The 19,937-nt window shown below is 37.8% G+C and overlaps 1 protein-coding gene across 5 annotated transcripts in view; it reads right to left on the bottom strand.

Moving 5' to 3' along the window:
- asap2a (ArfGAP with SH3 domain, ankyrin repeat and PH domain 2a) overlaps positions 1 to 18,688 on the bottom strand; it is a 197,144-nt gene extending 178,456 nt beyond the window's left edge. For 4 of the 5 annotated variants that reach the window (XM_039748874.1, XM_039748876.1, XM_039748873.1 and 1 more), the window contains exon 1: positions 18,102 to 18,687. In XM_039748874.1, coding sequence (XP_039604808.1) covers positions 18,102 to 18,227 — 126 coding nt within the window. In that variant the 5' untranslated portion in view covers positions 18,228 to 18,687. Of the gene's footprint in view, positions 1 to 18,101 lie in introns of all 5 variants that reach the window. The other variant, XM_039748872.1, reaches the window with a different exon arrangement.
- Positions 18,689 to 19,937: the final 1,249 nt, after the last annotated feature.

The raw sequence follows: 19,937 nt of genomic DNA, 5'->3' as shown, positions 1-19,937 counted from the left end.
TATAGACCTGAAAAATATTGTATTTACCCTTTAATTGTCCATATTTAAAGAGAGCCCCTTCCCAGTGCCAAGTGTTTCGTTGTTTAATAAACATATTACTTCAGCACAAAAAAAAATCACTCATTTCTATCATAAGGCATCTAACAATGGTAATAATACTACTTATCACAGTAGAAGTGTTTTAAGTGTCTATAGAGAAAGAGAAAAAAAGGGCAGTGCAGGTCTTCAAGCAAAATTCTGGCAGTCTTGCTTTTCTTTCAGAAAGTAAGCAGAAATAAGAAATATGCACCATGGCTGTCCAAGCAACCCACCGGGAGACATTTCACCCTACTTAATAAATGAGGACCAAAACAGTTTTGTTTTTCTTCTGTGTGTCTTGGAAAATAGGGATGGGTAAAAAGGGTGTCCATACAAGTACAATGTTTTACAAAAGTAAGCAAAATTGTTCTGCTGTCCTTCAGACTTCTGAACAGGTCTTTGTTCACTTTTTTGCCTAGTAAGATACGTTTATCCTGGAAACCTCTGAAAACAAGCTAATTTTCTTTTTATCTTATCTCTGTGTGTTTTTAATTCTCTTGATTCAGTCATCCTTCCGGACACTTTTCCACTGCCTCAGTTCCCCTCCCACACCTGGACTCATAGAACAGCTATCAAGCAATTTTTTTTATACATATCTCACATAAAACATTATGCAAGAGATGCATTGCCAAAGTTAGAAATCCCAGAATGAACAGAAAAGCTTCTTAAAAGCCACAGACTTCATTACACCCCTAGTCAGCAAATGCAACTGAAAAGTCCAAGATGATTAGAGCATATTCTGGGTATGTCAGCCATTCGTTTCTAAAGTGGCCATTACCGATTTACAGCTTTCCATGAAATGAAGTTTTAAGGGATCCCATGACTTTACCAGTGTGAACAATTTGCTGATACAATTCGAACAAAGTCAAAATGGGAGACACATTTTAGTCAGCAGGGAGACACATGTTAAAAAAGTGTCCCAGATTTACACTAAAGTAACCTGCAGGACTTTAAACACAATACTTTGGCAATGACAATATCCCCAGTGTTCTTCACAGCTTATGTTGCATTTACGATCACTGCCAGGTTTCCCACACATTAGTTACCAATTTAGCCTCAGACATTGGATCACAATTTGACCATGTAACCCTGAATAAATCACTTTACAGGCATGCAGAGTAGTCTAATAGCTAAGACTTTGGACTTTAAACCCATGTTTCAAGCATTGTATGTGACTGAATGTATGACTCCAAGCAAGTGTTTGAGCTCCAGCTGTAAAATATATGTAAACAACAGTACCATATCTCTGCACCTGTAAAGTGACTTGGGTTTGTGAAAAGCTTAATCTGATCTTTCAGTTGCTTTTGGTAAAGATGTCTGCCAAATTTGAAATCATAATTCTCATAGCATCAAAAATGAATGTGAATAATTGGTTGCACCTCAATGTACCATCCAAACAAATCAATGAATGCTCTCTTTATGTGATAATTTAATGCTGTACAAAATTCTGGTTTCATGTGCTTTGTAAAGTTCCATCTGAGCGTCTTCTCTGTGAAAGGTGCTATAAAAAATGTAAGTGCATAGGTGGACTTGCCATTTTTTAGAAATCTAGAAATAAGTATATGGTGTGTATTGGCTATATATGGAACAATCTGAGAAGAAAAGACTGGTCACAGCCATAGTCACAAGTACAAGTGTGACAAGTCAGGCTGCTTCTCAAGCAGTCAGCCATAAAAATGCATTAAAAGCATTTCACCGCTGCTTCATTCTAAATGTACGGTTTCATCCTTATAAAATGGCTCCAGCAAAAATATAAAAATAGCAAATTGTTCTATTTCTTTAAGCTTAAGACAGTGCTTTAAAAAAATCTGTATTTTGTGTATTGTCTAAAGTGAACAGTTATTACTGTTGCTGATTTTGCATACACATTTTACTAAAGTAAGCAAACAATTATCTAAGTGTATTTTTTACAATAAAAGCCGAGGCAATTTAACCTCTTCCTCAGGGTCACACAGTGAATGTGAGGCAGAGATTAAAATAACACTTCTAAGATTTAACGTCTAAAACCCCAGCCACTAGTATGATAAATATACACTGATGAGCAAAACATTATAGCCACCTTAAAACACCTTAAAGGTCTGAAGATCAGTACCACATAAACATTTTATACATAGAGTCCAAATCCCGGTATATTTTCACACAATAATGTTACAAAATATTACAGAAGGAAACAGGCTTATTTTTTCAAAAGAAACAAAAATTTCTATCCCTTTGTGTATGATATCTTTTATGTGTATTTTCAGTTTGCATTGTTATGAATTGCACCCTGGCTGCTTTACCTGCACCTCTGTCTGCCAGTCACTAAACACTGGACCCTCTCTCTGATATTTGTATATAAGACACAACAGTTCCTGGTTCAGTACTAAATCACAGATACTATATTTACATAAATTATATTTTATGACTTACATCTTTTGTAACGTTTCAAGTACTTTGCATATATGATCTTTTTCATGTCTGCATGAAGTGTGTGGGTATTCTTTCGATAACATTCACCAGCATATTTGTGGCTGGGATTTTAATTTAACTTTAATAGCTGAATTCTTCTTTCTCTGCAGTATAGAAAGGTACAGAAATTTATAGGATTGGGACCAAGGAAAAATCTATCAGTGGGCCATTAAACTTCTGATGAAGAAGGTAATTTTTCAGTGGAAACTGAATTGTTATAACTACGTAGTGAAACTTTAAGTTCAGTGACAATCAGAAAAAACAGTGAAGTAATTGCAAATACTCAGCAACACTTCAGGTATTGCAAAAAAGCATCTATTACTTATTTATTCTTATATAACATCATCTTAACAAAGACTTTTTTGTTTAAATAACACAAAGCATCAGCCATCTGTACAATGCGGCATATTAAAATAACTTTATTTTGAGGCAGTTAGAAGTAGCTTAAGTGATAGATATTTCTCTTGATATTGTATACTTCAGAAAAAGACCTGTGAATCTTTCATATTTATACAGTATATACACAGAGCAAGATGTAGAGGACAGGAGGATATGGAAAAAGATGATCCTCTGTGTCGACCCCAAATGTGAGCAGCCGAAAGAAGGAGAAGAAGAGGAAGATATACTGCCTGGACAAAAAAAACTTACCACCTGGATTTAACAAAGCAAATAGGTAAGAGTATTCCATTGGATGAGTACTGCAGTGAATAATTTGTTTCGGTTGGTAGCAAGTTATTTATCTCTAACTATGCTGTGAGTAGCTTCTCATTTCTTAAACAACTATGTCAGAAGACATATTCTGTGGTTGAGGAAAAGAAGTTACGCTGTTTCAGAAGGGTCAAATTATTGGCCTACATCAAGCAAAGAAAACAACTAAGGGGCTGCTGAAACTACTAAACTTGGGTTAAGAACTGTCCAATGCATTTCTAAAATCCGGAAGCACAGTGGTGAGCCATCATCTTAGAGGAAAAAATGTGGTCAGAATAAAATCCTGAATGATCATGATTGGAGATCACTTAAACGTTAGGTGAAATCAAATCATAAAAAATCAACGGTAGAACTCACAGCTATGTTTAACAGTGAAAGTAAGAGCAGTTCCACATGCACAATGTGAAGAGAACCCAAAGTACTGGGACTAAGCAGCTATGTAGCCTTAAGAAAACTGCTTATCAATAAGGCTAATTGGGGAAAAAAGGGAGCATAAAGATTAGATTATGGAGCAATGGTAAAAGGTGATGTGATCTGATAAATCCAGATTTAACCCTGAGCGAGAGGGATAGGAGCATCAGGGTAAGAAGAGAGGTGGATGAAATGATGCATCCATCATGCCTGATGCCTACCGTACAAGCTTGTGGGGGCAGTGTTATGATCTGGGATTGCTTCAGTTGGTCAGGTCTGGGTTCAGCAATGTTATGTCCCCAAAAAATGAGGTCAGCTGACTACCTATATACTGAATGGCCACCTTTTTCCATCAGTGGAGTTTTTCATTTCTGAGGGAACAGGCATATTCCTAGATGACATTGCCAGGATTCATCAGCCTCGGATTCTGACAGAGTGGTTCAGGAAGCATAAGACATCATTTTCACACATGGATTGGCCACCATAGAGTCCAGACCTTACCCCCATTGAGAATCTTTGGTACATGCTGGAGAAGGCTTTACATATCAGTTCAACTCTCTCATCCAGAAAGATTAATCCAGCTCTGTCCAGAAAAAATGTTGTCATTTGCATAAGCTTATCGAAACAATACCAGTATGAATGCATGCAGTAATCAAGGTTAAAGGCGGTCCAACAAAATATTAAGAGTGTGTGGCTTTTTTTGGCCAGGCAGTGTATTTTATTATCCTATCAATAACCTTTACTCAAAAAAATAATATGGTTTTATTTTTTACTTCCACCAACACACACTCTTCATATTAATATACAAGAATTAATATTAATATGTTCAACATAACATGTTTATAATTTATTGCAAAATGTGCAGTATATGCTATTGCAATTATGAAAGCTTAATTCACTTGTTAAAGAAACAATACAGCTTCAAAAAGAAAATAAAATGGCAAGTAATGCGCTTTATCCCATAACTGATACACAAACGTTGAGAAATTCACCCCAAAGATTGTTTGACAACTATGAGTGAGAATTTGTAAGTTAGCCCTCCTGTTCAATAAGGGAAAAATCTCTGAACTTAGGTTCAAGGTTATATTCAAACATGTGGTGTCAAATCTGGCATCACATATGAGCATAACAAATTAACCAACTAGCTAATGTTCCACTCTAGCTTGTAAAGGTTAATAAGCCTATTCAGAGTTTCGATCAGCATGTATACATTAGATTATTAAACCTGCCTGGTATGTTTCGTCTTTCTTTACGTTGTTCAGAGAAGTGCCACTATAGACTAAAGAATTTGCAATTCACCCAGGGCAAGTTCCAGAGTTTCATCTATCTTTTCATTATAAACTTTGCATTCCAAGAATGCTGAAATGGATTAATCAGGCAAATGGACAACCCAGCCCTTATGCCTAAGATGTCAGCACTATCTGCAAGGAAATGGGTTTGACTTCCAGTCTGGTTGTTCCCTGCATGTATTTATTTTCCCCAACTCTGCAGTGGATATGAAAGTAAGCCATAGTACCTAATCCCTAGAGCTGGTAAGCAATGCTTTACCAGTCCAGGATGACAAAGTGTGGGTGTCCATGAGAATAACCTATAATGGACAGACATCTCACGCATGACTGGCTCCTGCATGTACTCAGTGTTTCATGATTTAGTTACTGTGACTTTGTTATGCAAAAAGTGGCATCAGAAATGTGATGGAAGCTACTTGTGTGGAATAAACAAATTATGTAGTCATTACGCAGATTATCATATACATTGAGAGAGAGAGAGAGGAGGAATATTTGCAATTAACTGCAAGCAGGAACATTAAACACAAGCTGATGCTGGACTGATGCTAGTGACTTGGTATATGGGATCTGTATAAATGTGTGTCAATTAAAAGAAAGATTGCCTGCACAAAATCCATGAGACACAAGTAGATTAATAACTAGTTTACTTGTGAATGTGTCCTTTGCTCCACCCTACTGTCAATATCTATTCAAATACTTTCTGTTACCAAAAAGCAGTACTCCAATTTGCATGAAAAGCAGCATGGTATATTAGCATGGCCAGTTATGCAAATGGTTTGGTTTGCATGTTGATTACGGTTGCAGCTGCTGTCAGAAGGCAATATATCAAAGTTTCTATTAAAAAACAGAGATAAGTGTGAGTTACAGACATTACAGTGATATTTCATACTCTGTGGAGCTCTGGGATACACATAAGAACAGGCTCTACCATGAGGCTAAAAAACACTGTTTTTGCATATGGAGACAAAAAAAACACTGGGGAAATCCACACAACATTCTTGAACAATACATTTTTGGTTTAATGGAATTACCTACAGCAGCCGTTTACTACTGTTTCTTGTTAGTTTCAATGCACAATTATATGATGAAGAGATCCCATCACTCATCACATAAGCTTCACTGTCAGTCCTTCCTGGTGCCATTTTCCAGTTAGGCAGTGCCCAACCCCACACAGCAGTCATATTCCTGGAATGCCAATATGAACCCTGAAACTGATCACCACACAAACCACTGATTATCTAAAGGAATACTTGCTAAATGTTTTTTTTTTTTTTAACAATGAAGAGTTGCTTATATCACCAAGCATGTGTAGGTTAGCTCAGTAACCACAATATAGTTCCTTTGATTTGATGTTAGAATAATTTCATACTTGTGTGTCAAAAATTCTTTAAGTCAATTTTCATACAAACTGAACCTCTACTTCAGGATGTATGTCTTTTCCCCTGCAATGTTTAAAAATGATATGCAAGAGGTGTTTATTGATGTTACTTTCATCTCTTTCCTACTGGCAAACGCAGGCATGACTCAGCTAGATGGACATATTGCTTTGTTTTTTACATTCACTTTTCACAAATTTAAGGTCATTTTTCAAAGAAATCGGAAGGATAGTATTAAACAGTGATAGGAATAAAGCTGAATCAGCCCCTGTAAAAAGATACAAATCACAATGAAAATATCTTGGTTTACTTGCAAATAAATACTATGAAATGATTTTTCAAATGATAAAAGAATATAAAGCTGCAATCTAGTGTGCCCAAAGCTATACTGTGTGGAAATGGTTATCTAAGGAGAATGGTGTTTACAGAATGGGGTAGAAAAATGTGCCCAAATGAGACACTATATATATATTAACAAGAAAACAAGATCTTCCAAGCTTGCCTTTGAAGCCTACCCAAATGCAATTATGTTTTCATTTACAAGCCCACTCACACTGTGATAACAGTATGCTGTGAGCTATTAGACAGCCCCTGGCCACTTCCTCCATTTGCCCAGTTTACAGACCCTGTGAAGGTATTAAACAAAAAACAAATATGGAATACAAGATTAAGGGAACATTAGGAATTTGCATCACTAATATAAGATAAGCCTTAATAATCCACCATTATTTTGATGAACAAAAGAAGAAAAAAAGCAAGAATCAGACATTTGTGACATCAGAGCTGTGAGATAAGACTTATTAACATCCATGCGAGACATTAGACAGCTGTCAGGCAACAGTCAGTGAAAACAAACTAGAAGATGTCAGCTGTTGCTGCCCACCTCCCACCCCCACTAGACATATGTGGGGGAGCAAAAAAAGCAGCTTGCATCACTTGTTCTTTGGTTCAAAATACATTTGCTTACAGAATCTTATACTTTAAGTACAAGTATATTTGGACAGACCCATTATGTCTCCCTGACTCAGGCCTGTGACTGAAGCAAGACTGAAACAGGGAAACCTCTCATCAGTGGGGAGATGAGAGGTGGGGAAACGCAGAGCTACTGAAAAGATGAGGCCATTTCTCTATATCAAGTTTTTCAAGAAGACCTTCAGATGAATATTCTGTTGCACAAAGGCCATGTCTTAAATGGGAAGCATCTTCTCAAGGAGCTGTACAGAGCATTTAATAAGATTAAAAGAAAAAACAGGAGATATACAACTGTACATAACCATCAACTCAGAGTATATCAAAACTAAGTAAAATTGAATTGGTGTAAGAATTGTAGCTTTATCTGCCATCAATGGCACCTTTTCAGCCTTTTAATAATAATAATAATAATAATACATTTTATTTATATAGCGCCTTTCCCATGCTCAAGGCACTTACAGAATATAAGAAAGAATGGCAGGGTATACAGTATATATCATTGTACAAACCAGATAAATAAAGAAGATTAAGACAGTAAATTCAGAGAAAAGCCTAACAGACAACATAATTGATGGTCTAGCACACACATACAGGTTACATGAGCATCTTGACAGAGAGGTAAACTGAGAGAAGGGTAATAAAGTCAAGTAGAGCTAAAAGCCTTCCTGAACATGGAGTCAGCTGATCTAATTCATTTCGGTAGGTCATTCCAGAGTCTGGCGCTACACAGCTGAAGGCCCTGTCACCGATGGAGTGTAGATTAGTGTGGGGCACAACAAGATTGCCAGAATCAGAGGACCTTAGTGGACGGGCAGGCACATAGTGATGGAGAAGGTCACTGATGTAGTTTGGTGCAAGGTCGTTTAAGGCTTTGTAGGTTATTAGTAGGATTTTATATTCAATTCTGTAAGACACAGGGAGCCAGTGAAGGGGGAGCAGAATGGGTGTGATGTGCTCGCTGCTGCTGGTTCGAGCAAGGACTCTTGCAGCTGAGTTTTGAATAAGCTGGAGCTGTGATATAAGATTAGAAGGGGCACCTGCCAGCAGCGAGTTACAATAATCGATGTGAGATGTGATAAAAGCATGGACAAGTTTCTCAGCATTAGAAAAGTAGAGGAAGGAGCGAACGTGGAATGTCACAGAGGTGAAATTAAGAAAGCTTCTTAATGTGATTTATGTGGGCAGAATAAGAGGGGGAGGAATCAATAATGACACCAAGATTCTTTGCAGTAGAGGCAGGTCTGATGAGGTCACTGCCAAGATTGACTGGGAAGGAGCTAATTTTATTAAGTTGCATTTTAGTCCCAATTTACAGGAGTTCAGTTTTGTTGCAATTTAATTTTAAAGAGTTCTGTTTCATCCAGGTTTTAATTTCACTAACGCAGGTTGTGAGCTGAGAATGCTCTGCTGAAGTTCCACTTTTAACACTGAAGTACAGTTGAGGATCATCTGCATAAAAATGATAGCCCAGTGCATAGCTACGAATATTATGGCCAAGGGGAAGCACATAAATACAGAAGAGAAGAGGGCCGAGGACAGAGCCCTGAGGAACTCCTTGTGTGACTGCCGCCGAGTTGGATCTGCTGTTGCCAAGACTAACAAACTCTTGCCTATCAGTCAGATAGGACTTGAATCACTGGAGGGCAGTGCCAGAGATACCCAGCATGTTCTCCATTCTGGACAGTAGAATGTCATGTCTGACAGTGTCAAATGCTGCACTGAGGTCTAATAGAATTAATATGCTGCCAAAAGCAAATCATTGGTTACCCGTAGCAGATCAGTTTCACAGCTGTGCCGCACCCTGAAACCAGACTGCAAGGGTTCCATCAAGTTATTAGTGGTTAAGTAATTGGTGAGCTGGGAGGCTACAACACGCTGAAGAGCTTTTGACAGGAAAGGTAAGTGTGAAATAGGATGGAAATTGTTAAGATTGTCAGCATCAAGACCAGACTTTTTTAACACTGGGGTTACAGACGCGATTTTAAAAGTGAGTGGCACAGAGCCAGTGACAAGGGATGAGTTAATTATTGTTGTAACAGTCGGGATTATGGCATGAAGGCAGGATTTAAGTAGTGTGCTGGGGATGGGGTCCGGTACACAAGTAGTCGGCCTCATCTTACAAAGCAGGTTATTAACAAATGCAGATGTGACCTCTCTACTTTGGACTGTAAAAGGTGACTGGACATGACAAATTGAATCTCTATAAGCACAATTAGAATGTGCAAACACCACGTTTAAGGCAAACCTGCCAGCAGTGAAAATATAAACTGGCACAAAATTCATGATAGAGTTCATGGCACTTGGGAGGTGATGGAGAAAAATAGTTCAGTGGCAAGAACAGATGATAGCCTGATATAATGATGTTTATAGATTGGCGGCAACAGGGAGAGTATTCAGAGAGCTTGAGGTAATTAGTATGACCAAAGAGACAGAACTTTGTGTTCTATTAGGTTCACATGGGCCTATTAGATATTTCTGTCAAATTCATCTCTGTATTTTTGATTTGTCTCCAGCTTGTGTTGAAAAGATGCAAAGCATATATACTATAGAGGAAGCTCTGTGACAATACGTTATTCATGTTAAAGTACCTTTTTCATTTTTGTAACATAATTTCCATTCTTGTCAAACTACATTATACACTGTTGTACACAAGGAAATTCTGTTTGCTTGAAAAACTTGTAAAACAATGTATTTTGTGCCAATATGTTAAGAAACTGTGGTTCAGGCTTGGTTTGATTCCCTGTCATCATTTGCTACCAGTCAAAACCAGATCTGAAAACACAGCCCCAGCTAAACACTAAACCATTAAATAATTGTTATTTCATCTGCCAATAGACAAGAGACGTCTTCCATTAATTTGCCTCAAACCATTCAATTAAATTCATACTTTTGGACACCATTTAATTAACTGATCAAAAACAATGGAAAAATCAGGCTGTTACCAGCCATTATGTACAATACTGCACATCCTCTCTATGACACGCTATTATTAAGTACTTTCAATCAACAAAATATTCAGAAGAAGTGTATCAAGAAACACTACTGGGGCTCCTTTATACCAGCAGCAATATGTCTACATAATGCCTCACTGTGACTGTGACAACCAAGTCCGACCTTTCTGCTGTGTGTTCAGACTACAGCAATATTCCTGGATAATACCTCACTGTGACTGTGACTGCTCATTTTATCTATAGACACGTCTAGCTTTTCTTTCTTTTTTAGTAATTCTGGTGTGTATGACAGGGTGGCCATTGTTGTTGTTAGTTATAATATTTATTTATTTATCAAACTTCTGTAAAAATCTAAATTTCCTCCTTGGGTCTGATAAAGTACTATCTTACCACTAAAATAGATTGAGACTTTGTGAAGTATTGAACATATAGTGAAGAACTCTACAAAAGGAACATGCCAACCTGGATATAAGGACATTAAATGCAACGAGAATAAAAATGAACCATCACGTTAAATTCTTTGTTCTGGCACAAGATCAGAAAAAAAGGATCTGCAGAATTTCTAAAAAAATAATGTAAAAACAAAGGTTAGGCATTTTTGTAATACGCATAGACAATCTTCAAATGTGTTAATTACTAAGCTTTGATGCGAGCAACAGTTACAGGAGTGACTTCCATCTGTTTAAAAGTTGGCTGGTGCTGGGGTTGCAAACTCTACTTTGTTCAAATGGATTTTAACATAGTACTGTGGTTTTCATTGCACCTTCCAAAGGCATATTTGTTCGGTGAACTGCCTATTCTAATCTAGCCTTGACTGAATGTAGATGTGTGTACAAGAACAGACTCTGAGATGGACTGGCTTCCCATTCAGGGTTTGGTTCTTGCTTGTGCACAATATTGCCAGGATAGTGGATTTGAGAATATACAGTATCTACATATATTTACTATATTGGACAATATGAAGACTTAGAAAAGGAAGAACCGTGTCCTCAAAACATGTGGACCTTCATTTAATTTCAAGTCTGCCCTGTACATTTGTCTTCTTGGACCAAAAAAATACATTGGTGATAAAAAAAAACACAGCAGCACTAGCCAATATACTATACAGCATGACATTGTTTGAAAATAAAACTTTACTGCTCAGTAAGTGACACTGTCATCTGGTTGATAAAATCTAGGCAAAAAGACTAATCGATAAAATGGTGCACGTGGTAACAGCACAGTCTAGAACTTAACATATAACAGACACTACAATATTAAATGCCAACGCTTGCTGTACTCAATTCTTTTACTTATTCTACTAAATTTCTAAGTAGGCTGCAGGGTCACAGAGATGTTCTAACAGAATTAAAGTTCACCAAATAAACAAATAAAAATGGTATACATATTGTTATGACAAGGACAGCTTCCCCCCAATGTGTCAGAATTACTGTATTGATATTAGCTAGGCAAGTAAGCTTCCATGTGATGGGCTTGTTTACCCACACACATACATTCTGTTGTGTATTCACACCTTAAAGAAAAGCATCTGCTCCCTGCGGTGCTAAAACTGGACTATATCTGAGTATACAAATTGATGAGTGAATCCTTAGTTTTACCAATGGCAGAGTGACTACACATTTTGGCCATTACAGATCAGTACTAGGAGGCACTAGTATTACATGCTTTAAAAAGTTGTCTTGTTAAATAACAATGAAGAACCCCAGAAAAGAACCTGTCAATTAAAAAGTTGCATGTACAATGAATGAAAGGCAGAGAATAAGTGCATTTCAGGTTTGGACAAATCCTGCTTAAACGCTTGTTGTCTCTTACATTAATTGTTAATGTTGTTTTTCAAATAATGGCATCTCCTGAGAATTTTCTTTTTCTTCCTGCTAGTGATACATTTCTCGTGGATTCATTACTGAGTACAAAGGGTACTTCCCTGTTTTTGGTTATGGCCTCTTTGTGCCAGCCACTCAGACCTAATATGCCATCCCCCCAAAAACACCCCAGTCAGACTCTAAAGCAGCCCTTACAGGACACTAAGCTCAAACTGCAAAGTTGGTTTTGGCACATTTATTTGTACTATGGGCAATAAAGAAGAAACTCAGATTAAGTGTAACACTCTGGCGAAGCAGCATTTATTCCTCCGCACCCAACATGCACAGTGTCAGTTTTGATAGCGCAATTCATATGGTAAATTAAAGAAGAGCACTACCTTAATGCTAATGGCTTGTTTTAATTATGAGCTATGCTAAAACCTAGTGAAAAATGTATCTCAATAAGTAAAACAACAACCAGTCTGATCCTTTAATGCTGTCCTGTAAATGTTTCAGTGCACCACTTACTGAAAGTTAATTAATGACTTTACTGCCTTTTTATGTATATTTTATTTTAATTACATTGCAAATGAATACAGCCCAAAGAGAAAAATATACAGTGCAGCTTAAATCAGCATAATTACACTGCCCAGGCTGCACAAGCTACATTTTTCTGAAAGATGTACCAGACTGGAAAGCTTTTTAAAAGAAGCTTAATGAAATAATAGCAAGGAATTGAGCACAACAGATTACACAGTATGTGCAGAATGGAGAGGAATGGTGAGGGGCGGTGTAGCGAGACCATCAGATAGGACTGGCTTAGGCAAAACAGTCCAATAAATCTGCACACTGCCATTTCTCTAAGAGGGGCAAAATAATCTTGCATTGACCATTTCATTAAAAGAGAATATGTTTTACATAAATCCTTTATTCGTGGTCAGCAATGCAAAACGGATTATTACCTGTGGCCTTATGACTTTGTCGAGTTAATCGGTAATGTCAAGGGACAAGGATTTACTCCAAATATCAATTAACAATGGCTTTGCCTTTCCATGAGCATCATATGTTCGCATCAGTAAAGCCCAAACTCTGTGCTTAAACAGGCTGATTATAAAATGCGGCCCAGCGGGTGACAGCCTAATTTCCCAGCAGAAAGGCAGCTTGTCTGGATGATGGGGTGAGGGTGGTATTTCTTCAGCTGCTTCACTATTTCAGCTGCTGAAGTAACAAGCATTGATCGCAGCTGTAATAAACTGGCATCAAGTATTAAAAAAAAAAAAATTCAATGTACTGGGTTGAACCAAAGGGAGAAGCTTAGTCAGGCTCCTTGTGATTCATTGTCACTAATGATCCAGGAGAAGCTTCATAAAGGCACCTTGCTCTCCAATTGAAAGAAAAAAAAATCACATCACAATCACAGATACTGTGAAGTACATAGTAAGACAGCACATAAAAATTGAGAATAACAAGAAAAACTGAATAAAAGACAGAAAAAAACAAATCATTTGTAAATAGAGTTTAAAATACAAATGGAAAATTAAAGCAAATCAGTAACTAAGAATGAAATATATATGGCCTTATCATTAACAGTATTATCCATTCAAAATCCCATCCATTAAGTGTGGCCTAAACTACAAAGTTACCAGTGTACTTCTGCCTCTAAACCTGTCAGTAGAAAATTAAACTAATTATTATGCTATACCTCTGGTCTATAACATACTTATTGGTGTTATTGATGACATAAAATATAGATTGTTCATTAATCTTAATTCTTCCATTTTTTTTATTCTTGCCAAAAACAGATTTTTATTGTCATTATTGTGGAACACACAAAATGAAAAAGAAAAACCACAGACTGTGAAGAAGGGCATAATCTACTCAAGCAACGTAAAAGTACAAAAGCGCTTGAGTAGGGTTGGTTATTTGGGGACCTAATCCAAGTCTGCAGTATTCTCTAAGGAGGAGGAGGAGGAGGAAGTTGGGAGCATTCATTGATACAGTGTGTTGTCGCATCCACCACATGACAAACCACCTCAGGATCCCAGAGTGCAGTTGGTGACACCTCAGCACCACATTAGTTCGAATGGAGTTGAACAGTATGAGGTTTTTTTTTTACAGTGGCTAGAGTGCCAATCCTGCCACCAACCCCCAAGTTTTCCTTGCAAATTGGAGGACTTGCTGGCAGGACTGGATGCAGGTTAACATCATACCCAGAATGGAGCAATTGCAGGTTAAGGGCCTTGCTCAAAGGGCCCACGGAGTGGAATCACTCCTGGCACTTAAGAGATTCAAACCGGCAACCTTCAGATTGCTGGAGCAGAGCCCTAACCACGGACAACCACCACTTGGCCCATTCTCTAAAATAATAATAAAATCTGGTTCACCAGGATTTTTTATTTAACTGTGAGTTGTCTACTTGAGGTTGACAATGGAAAATAGAGAGACAACATGAGGAAGCATGTTGATGCAGAAAGGATCATGATAATCTGATAATATCTATCCAGTGATACAGATGGAGTAAATAATGGGATAATGTTATATATCATAAAATGTATTTATATTATATATATGGTATGTATATGCTGCTAGAACAGCCAATGGTCCTTTATGGTCTTAGGTGGGTCCGAGAAGAATGATATGCAATACACAGTATATATATATATATATATATATATATATATACAATGAATTCAGAAAGTATTCAGACCCCTTTACTTTCTGCATCTTGGCATCTTCTGCATCTCATTTTTGCCCATCAATCTACACGTAATCACCCATAATGACAAAACAAAAACATGTTTTTAAAAAGGTTTTTAAATTTATTTAAAAAACTGAAATCTCTCATTTATATACTGTAAGTATTCAGAATTTTAAGCTTTCTCAACTAGTGGTGTCATTAGAGGGCGTCTGTAGCTTTAGCCCCTGAAAGTCCAGTCCTCCTTCCTGCATTGTGTAAGGACACTCCACATGTGAAGCCCCCCACACTCTTTGACAGCATAAAACCCATCTTCAACGGTCTGGAGTTTGGCTGGGCCACTCAAGGACAGTTAGAGACTTACCCCAAAGCCATGCCAGCATTGTCTTCACCATTTGCTTCGGGTCACCATCATACCGAAAGATAAAAAGTTGACCCAATCTGAGACAGCCTGGACTCTGGAGCAGGTTTTCTTCAAGGACTTCTCTGCATTTGGCTGCATTCGTCTTTCCCTCAGTTCTAACCAGTCTCCCTGTCCCTGCACTGACGGGCACCCTCATAGCATGATGCTGCCACCACCATGCTTCACTGTAGGAATGATATTAGGCAGGTGATAAGCAGTGCTTCATCTTTGCCAGACATAGTGCTTGAAGATCTGCCCAAAGAGCTCAGTTTTTGTCTCAGCAGACCAGAGAAGCTTTTTCGTCATGCTATCAGAGTCCTTTAAATGCTGTTTAGCAAATTCCAAGTGGGAAAGTGCCTGATAGATAGAGTGCTGCTGACATGGCAATTCTACCAACAGATGCTCAGTTACTTAGTATGGCCCAATATCAAGCTATAGAAAGAGTTCTGGTGGTTCCGCACTTCTTTCATTTCACATTAATTGAGGCCACTGTACTCCTGAAAACACTCAAAGCTTTAGAAATTGCTTTATACCATTGCTCTGATCGATATCTCACCATAAACTTACTGCAGAGGTCTACAGAAAGTTCCTTGGATTTTGAGGCTTGTTTTTTGTCCTAACATGCAGTGTGACTTGTGAGACCTTGTACAGGTGTACGCCTTCCTAAATTATGTTAAATCAATTCAGTTTGCCACAGGTAGACTCCAATCAAGTTCAAGACACATTTCCAGGATAGATAAAGAAAACAGGGTGTACCTGACCACAATTTGGAGTGCCAGAGTAAAGGGTCTGAATACTCATATATGGGTCTAAAAACTTTCTGAAATTCACTGTACACACATAAATCCATACACGCATGCAGTAAGATTGTGTTTGTTTTTTTTTTTTTTTGGTTTCCCTGCCTTCACCACCTTTTGCAGAAACTACTGCCACCTTTTAATGAGTTACAAGATCACAAGGAAGTAGACAGACCCCTCTACATGAGGACAGTGTAAAAGAGAGATATTTGTTCACAGGCTTTGCAAAGGTGTGTTATCCTCCACTATTATTCCACTGTGTTTTTGCCTTTAGGAAATATTTTTCTATCTTCACTTAAGCATCCACTGCAAAACGTTCCTTCAAGTGTTAGCTGGCAGACTGTGTTGCCCATTTCTCCGAACAGAAAAAACACAGGGGTCAGATCATGGTTGAGGTTACATGAAGATGATGCCTAACCACCCAGGCTGATACTGGGTAAATGGCAGTACAAAGGGCTGGGATCCCATAGAATAAAGGCAATAAAATGTTAAAGTATATTGAGTTAGAAGTTAGAAATAAAGAAAAATGAATGAACAATGGTATAAAAGCATTGAAACAGAAAACCTAATGGATTATTTAGCTGTTCATCTCATTGCGCAACTAATCATTTGTTGCGGACTTTAAACCATTTGCTCTTAGGGATATGTGTATCCTTCATGGTGGACTTGATTCCCATCGATAGCTGGCATGGGTCTTGGGTCTGTTGCCCGTAATTCCAACTATAACTGCACAGGTATGATAAAATAGAAAGATGAAAGACCTGTCTTTTAGGAATATGAACAGAGGCTGTGAGAAGCATCGTTTCCAAAAGGAATATTTGCAATAAAATATAACTTACTATAAATATGCTCTCTTTCTTGTTGCAAAGATAACTTGAAATTAATTCCTAAAAGTATTATTATTAGTTTCACTGCCCATTTGGCATACATCTTTACCCAAGACATCTTAAATGTATAACTAACTGGTATATCATGTGCAGATAATTACATGAACGTTTAATTCAGTGTGTCTACACCTAGGAAAAACTGGTTAAAAGTAGCCTGACAATTTCATAACTTGGAGCTTTTTCAACAAATATTTAAATGGGAAAAAATTAATTACTTATAGTATTAATGTAATAAGCTGTAAATGACAACCAATATTTTCCCTTTATCTGAGCACTGAATGGTAAGTAATATTAGATGTGACATGATAACTAAATTATTTGATTTCTTTTTGGAATAAAATACTAATAATTGGAACTAAACTGGTGATTGGCACACTGACACTTAAATCTTGTTTCAACGTTACGGTGTATAGTATGATTGGCAATTTCATTTCATTTGCAAATTCTTAAAATGTAAGAACTGGCATAACACAATGAATGAATGGTAAAATGTTTACAGATGACGGGGTATTGTGGTCCGATTTCAGCAACACTTATTAAAACATGTCAGATTCGACGAACTACTTCATAATGTGGGGCATCTCCTTGCGCACAACAGCTTCCGTGAACGGCACACTTTTTCTCCTCGTCCCGGACCAGCCTAGACCATTTCACAGCTATGGGAATTCTTGGAGCTGGAGGCGGAAGTGTTTGTTTTTCGCAGCAGTCAGTACACGCCCTCGGCAAGAAATGTATGGTAATTCCCTTTTAGAATTTACACTCACCTTTAGTCACCTAAAATAAACACCTCGCAGGTCATAGAGAGAGTATTTTTTATAACTAACTTTTTTTCAGATTACAGTGCCAAGTGATAATCAATTTATTATCTGATCTGAAATTTTGACAGAAACCTTCCGAAAACTAAAAAAAAAAAACCAGAAAAATTGTAACTGCTGTATGAATTGTAAGAGGCTTGCCTTTACAGGAGCGGGGCGGTGGCGCTAGCCTGGTAGTCAAATAAGGCTGAAAACTTAAATATTTGACGTACACCCCATCATAATTCTCCTTTCCATTTGACAAATCGTTTTTATTTTCTACCTGTAGGGCACCTGCTGAATAATGACTACCCAAGTGTACTGTCAACCATTATCGTACTCCTTCCCACATCATGCGCATATACACACATACTCTTTCCATCTCTTAATCAAATGTTACCATTCAAACACTCCTGGCACACTTGCGGTGCCCACTGCAGCGGAACCTGCACTCTTTTCCCTTTTCCATGCACCCCGCCGATTCTTTTACCTCTTCCAGCGCAGCTACTGTGTTCCTGCACTGTGCCATCCGGGTGGTGAAGTTTGAAGCTGTAGGAGATTTATAATCTTCGTTGGTCTCGGATACAAATTCCGAAATTGATATTAGATCCGGCATTGTTAAATAATGGTTTTCAGTTCTCCCTCAAAGATCACAAAAAAACGTTGGCTGTTAAATAAAAAATATAATCCTAAAACAAAACGTCCTTAAACAATAGCCCCAAACCGATCATTGTTGGCCAGCAGGTAACCCCAGGGGGAATAAGATATCCCATCCGAAAAGTGCAAAATTACGTCCTCTTCTTCAGGCGCTTTGCCCTGTGCGCCGTCGCAGCTGCTCACCCAGGGATTTCGTTCCTTTTTTGAATGGAAGATTATGGAATACTCTGAGTGTGAGAAAAAAAAACTCACACGAAAAACGATTTGTTGTATTTAATGTTTGTAATCCTTCAGAACTTTAAAAGAAACTCAAAGCACTGAGAAGGCGATACCATGAAAAATTACGCGCCTGTTGTATTTCAAAGCCTCTGTCGCTGTAAAGTTGCCACCGCAGACAAACAAGGCTTTTCTATGTAGGCGCTGAACTGACAAAGTAAAGGTGGTGGTCTAGAAGGAGGCGGGAATATAGGGGTGGGACCTTTGTGGTACTCTGGCCAATAAAATTAGGGGATCGTACTCCAGATAACCAATCATATGTTTTAGGGTGTGGTTTCAGTGGCACTCTCTTGGTCGTGTGCGTGTGCGTGTGTGTGTCTCCGTGCCCGTGTCTTTTTTTTAAGGTGGAGTGCCGAGGTTATGAAAGTTCAGTCAATTCAGGTGTCTACCGAGGGTGTGCGAGCAAAAGTCGAGGCTCGTGCACGCCGGCTGTAGGCGTGGAGACGCGCGTCACTGGGCTCGTCTACTCGCTGATGCACGGGAGGCATTCGCTTTTTAGCGTCTCTGCAGAATACTAGTAACAATTTTTTTTTAATCTTCTTGAACACTGGATCTTTACAAACGAGTTTTCGTTATATAAAGTAGTCAGTCTAAGATTTTCAGTTTTTTGTGACTTGTCTATTTTCTTTTCAACGTGTATTGCGGTGAGTTCAAATATATGGGTGTTGTGCAGTAGTTTTGCAGTTAGTAATTTGTTTAGAAATAAGACTTTTATTTTTGGAATGGTGGAGTACTTTTTTTTTGTTTATTGTTGAATATTTCAGTATGTCTTAGTAGTGTTTGAAATGCTAATTGTAATGTTACCGTGACTGGTATCATGTTAGTACAGCACCTGGATTGAAATGAATGTCCAAACCAACCATGTTTAATGTGGGAAGTCTGATTTCCTCAGAATTGAAGAATTTGTTTTGATAACTGGTGACACTAATATGACAGTGTGTGCACGTGACATGTCATATATTGATGTAGCGTCCCAAGATGGCATTGGCTTTGTTCTCAATGGCTTACCTACAAGTATAACACTATACTGTAAAAGAACATTCAGAAGATGGAATATTGGGTGCATTCTTGTCAAATTAGAGTGCAACAAAGACTAGCCTCTGCTCATTTGTATCATTAATAAGCAATTCACTATCAAATGCCATAAAAACATAAGATTATTAAATGTATTGCCTATTCTCTCTGTTCTCTAAATCCCTCTTCCGAATACTCTTTCTGAAGCTCTTTGTGGTTATGTATTCAAGTCATGTCTTCTGTTATGTATAGTGCATGATATACAGTAAGATTAGTTTTGTTACATAAATTGATTAGTAAAGCACTTTGTAAATATTGTTCATTATGAAAGGAACTATCCAGCAGCAACATTAATTGATTCAATTTGATCACTATTGAT

The sequence above is a fragment of the Polypterus senegalus genome, chromosome 3 (genome assembly GCF_016835505.1).
Source record: "Polypterus senegalus isolate Bchr_013 chromosome 3, ASM1683550v1, whole genome shotgun sequence".
Classification (NCBI taxonomy): Eukaryota; Metazoa; Chordata; class Cladistia; order Polypteriformes; family Polypteridae; genus Polypterus; species Polypterus senegalus.
The sequence above is the reverse complement of the archived record's forward strand: the minus strand, read 5'-3'. Positions and strand labels throughout refer to the sequence as shown.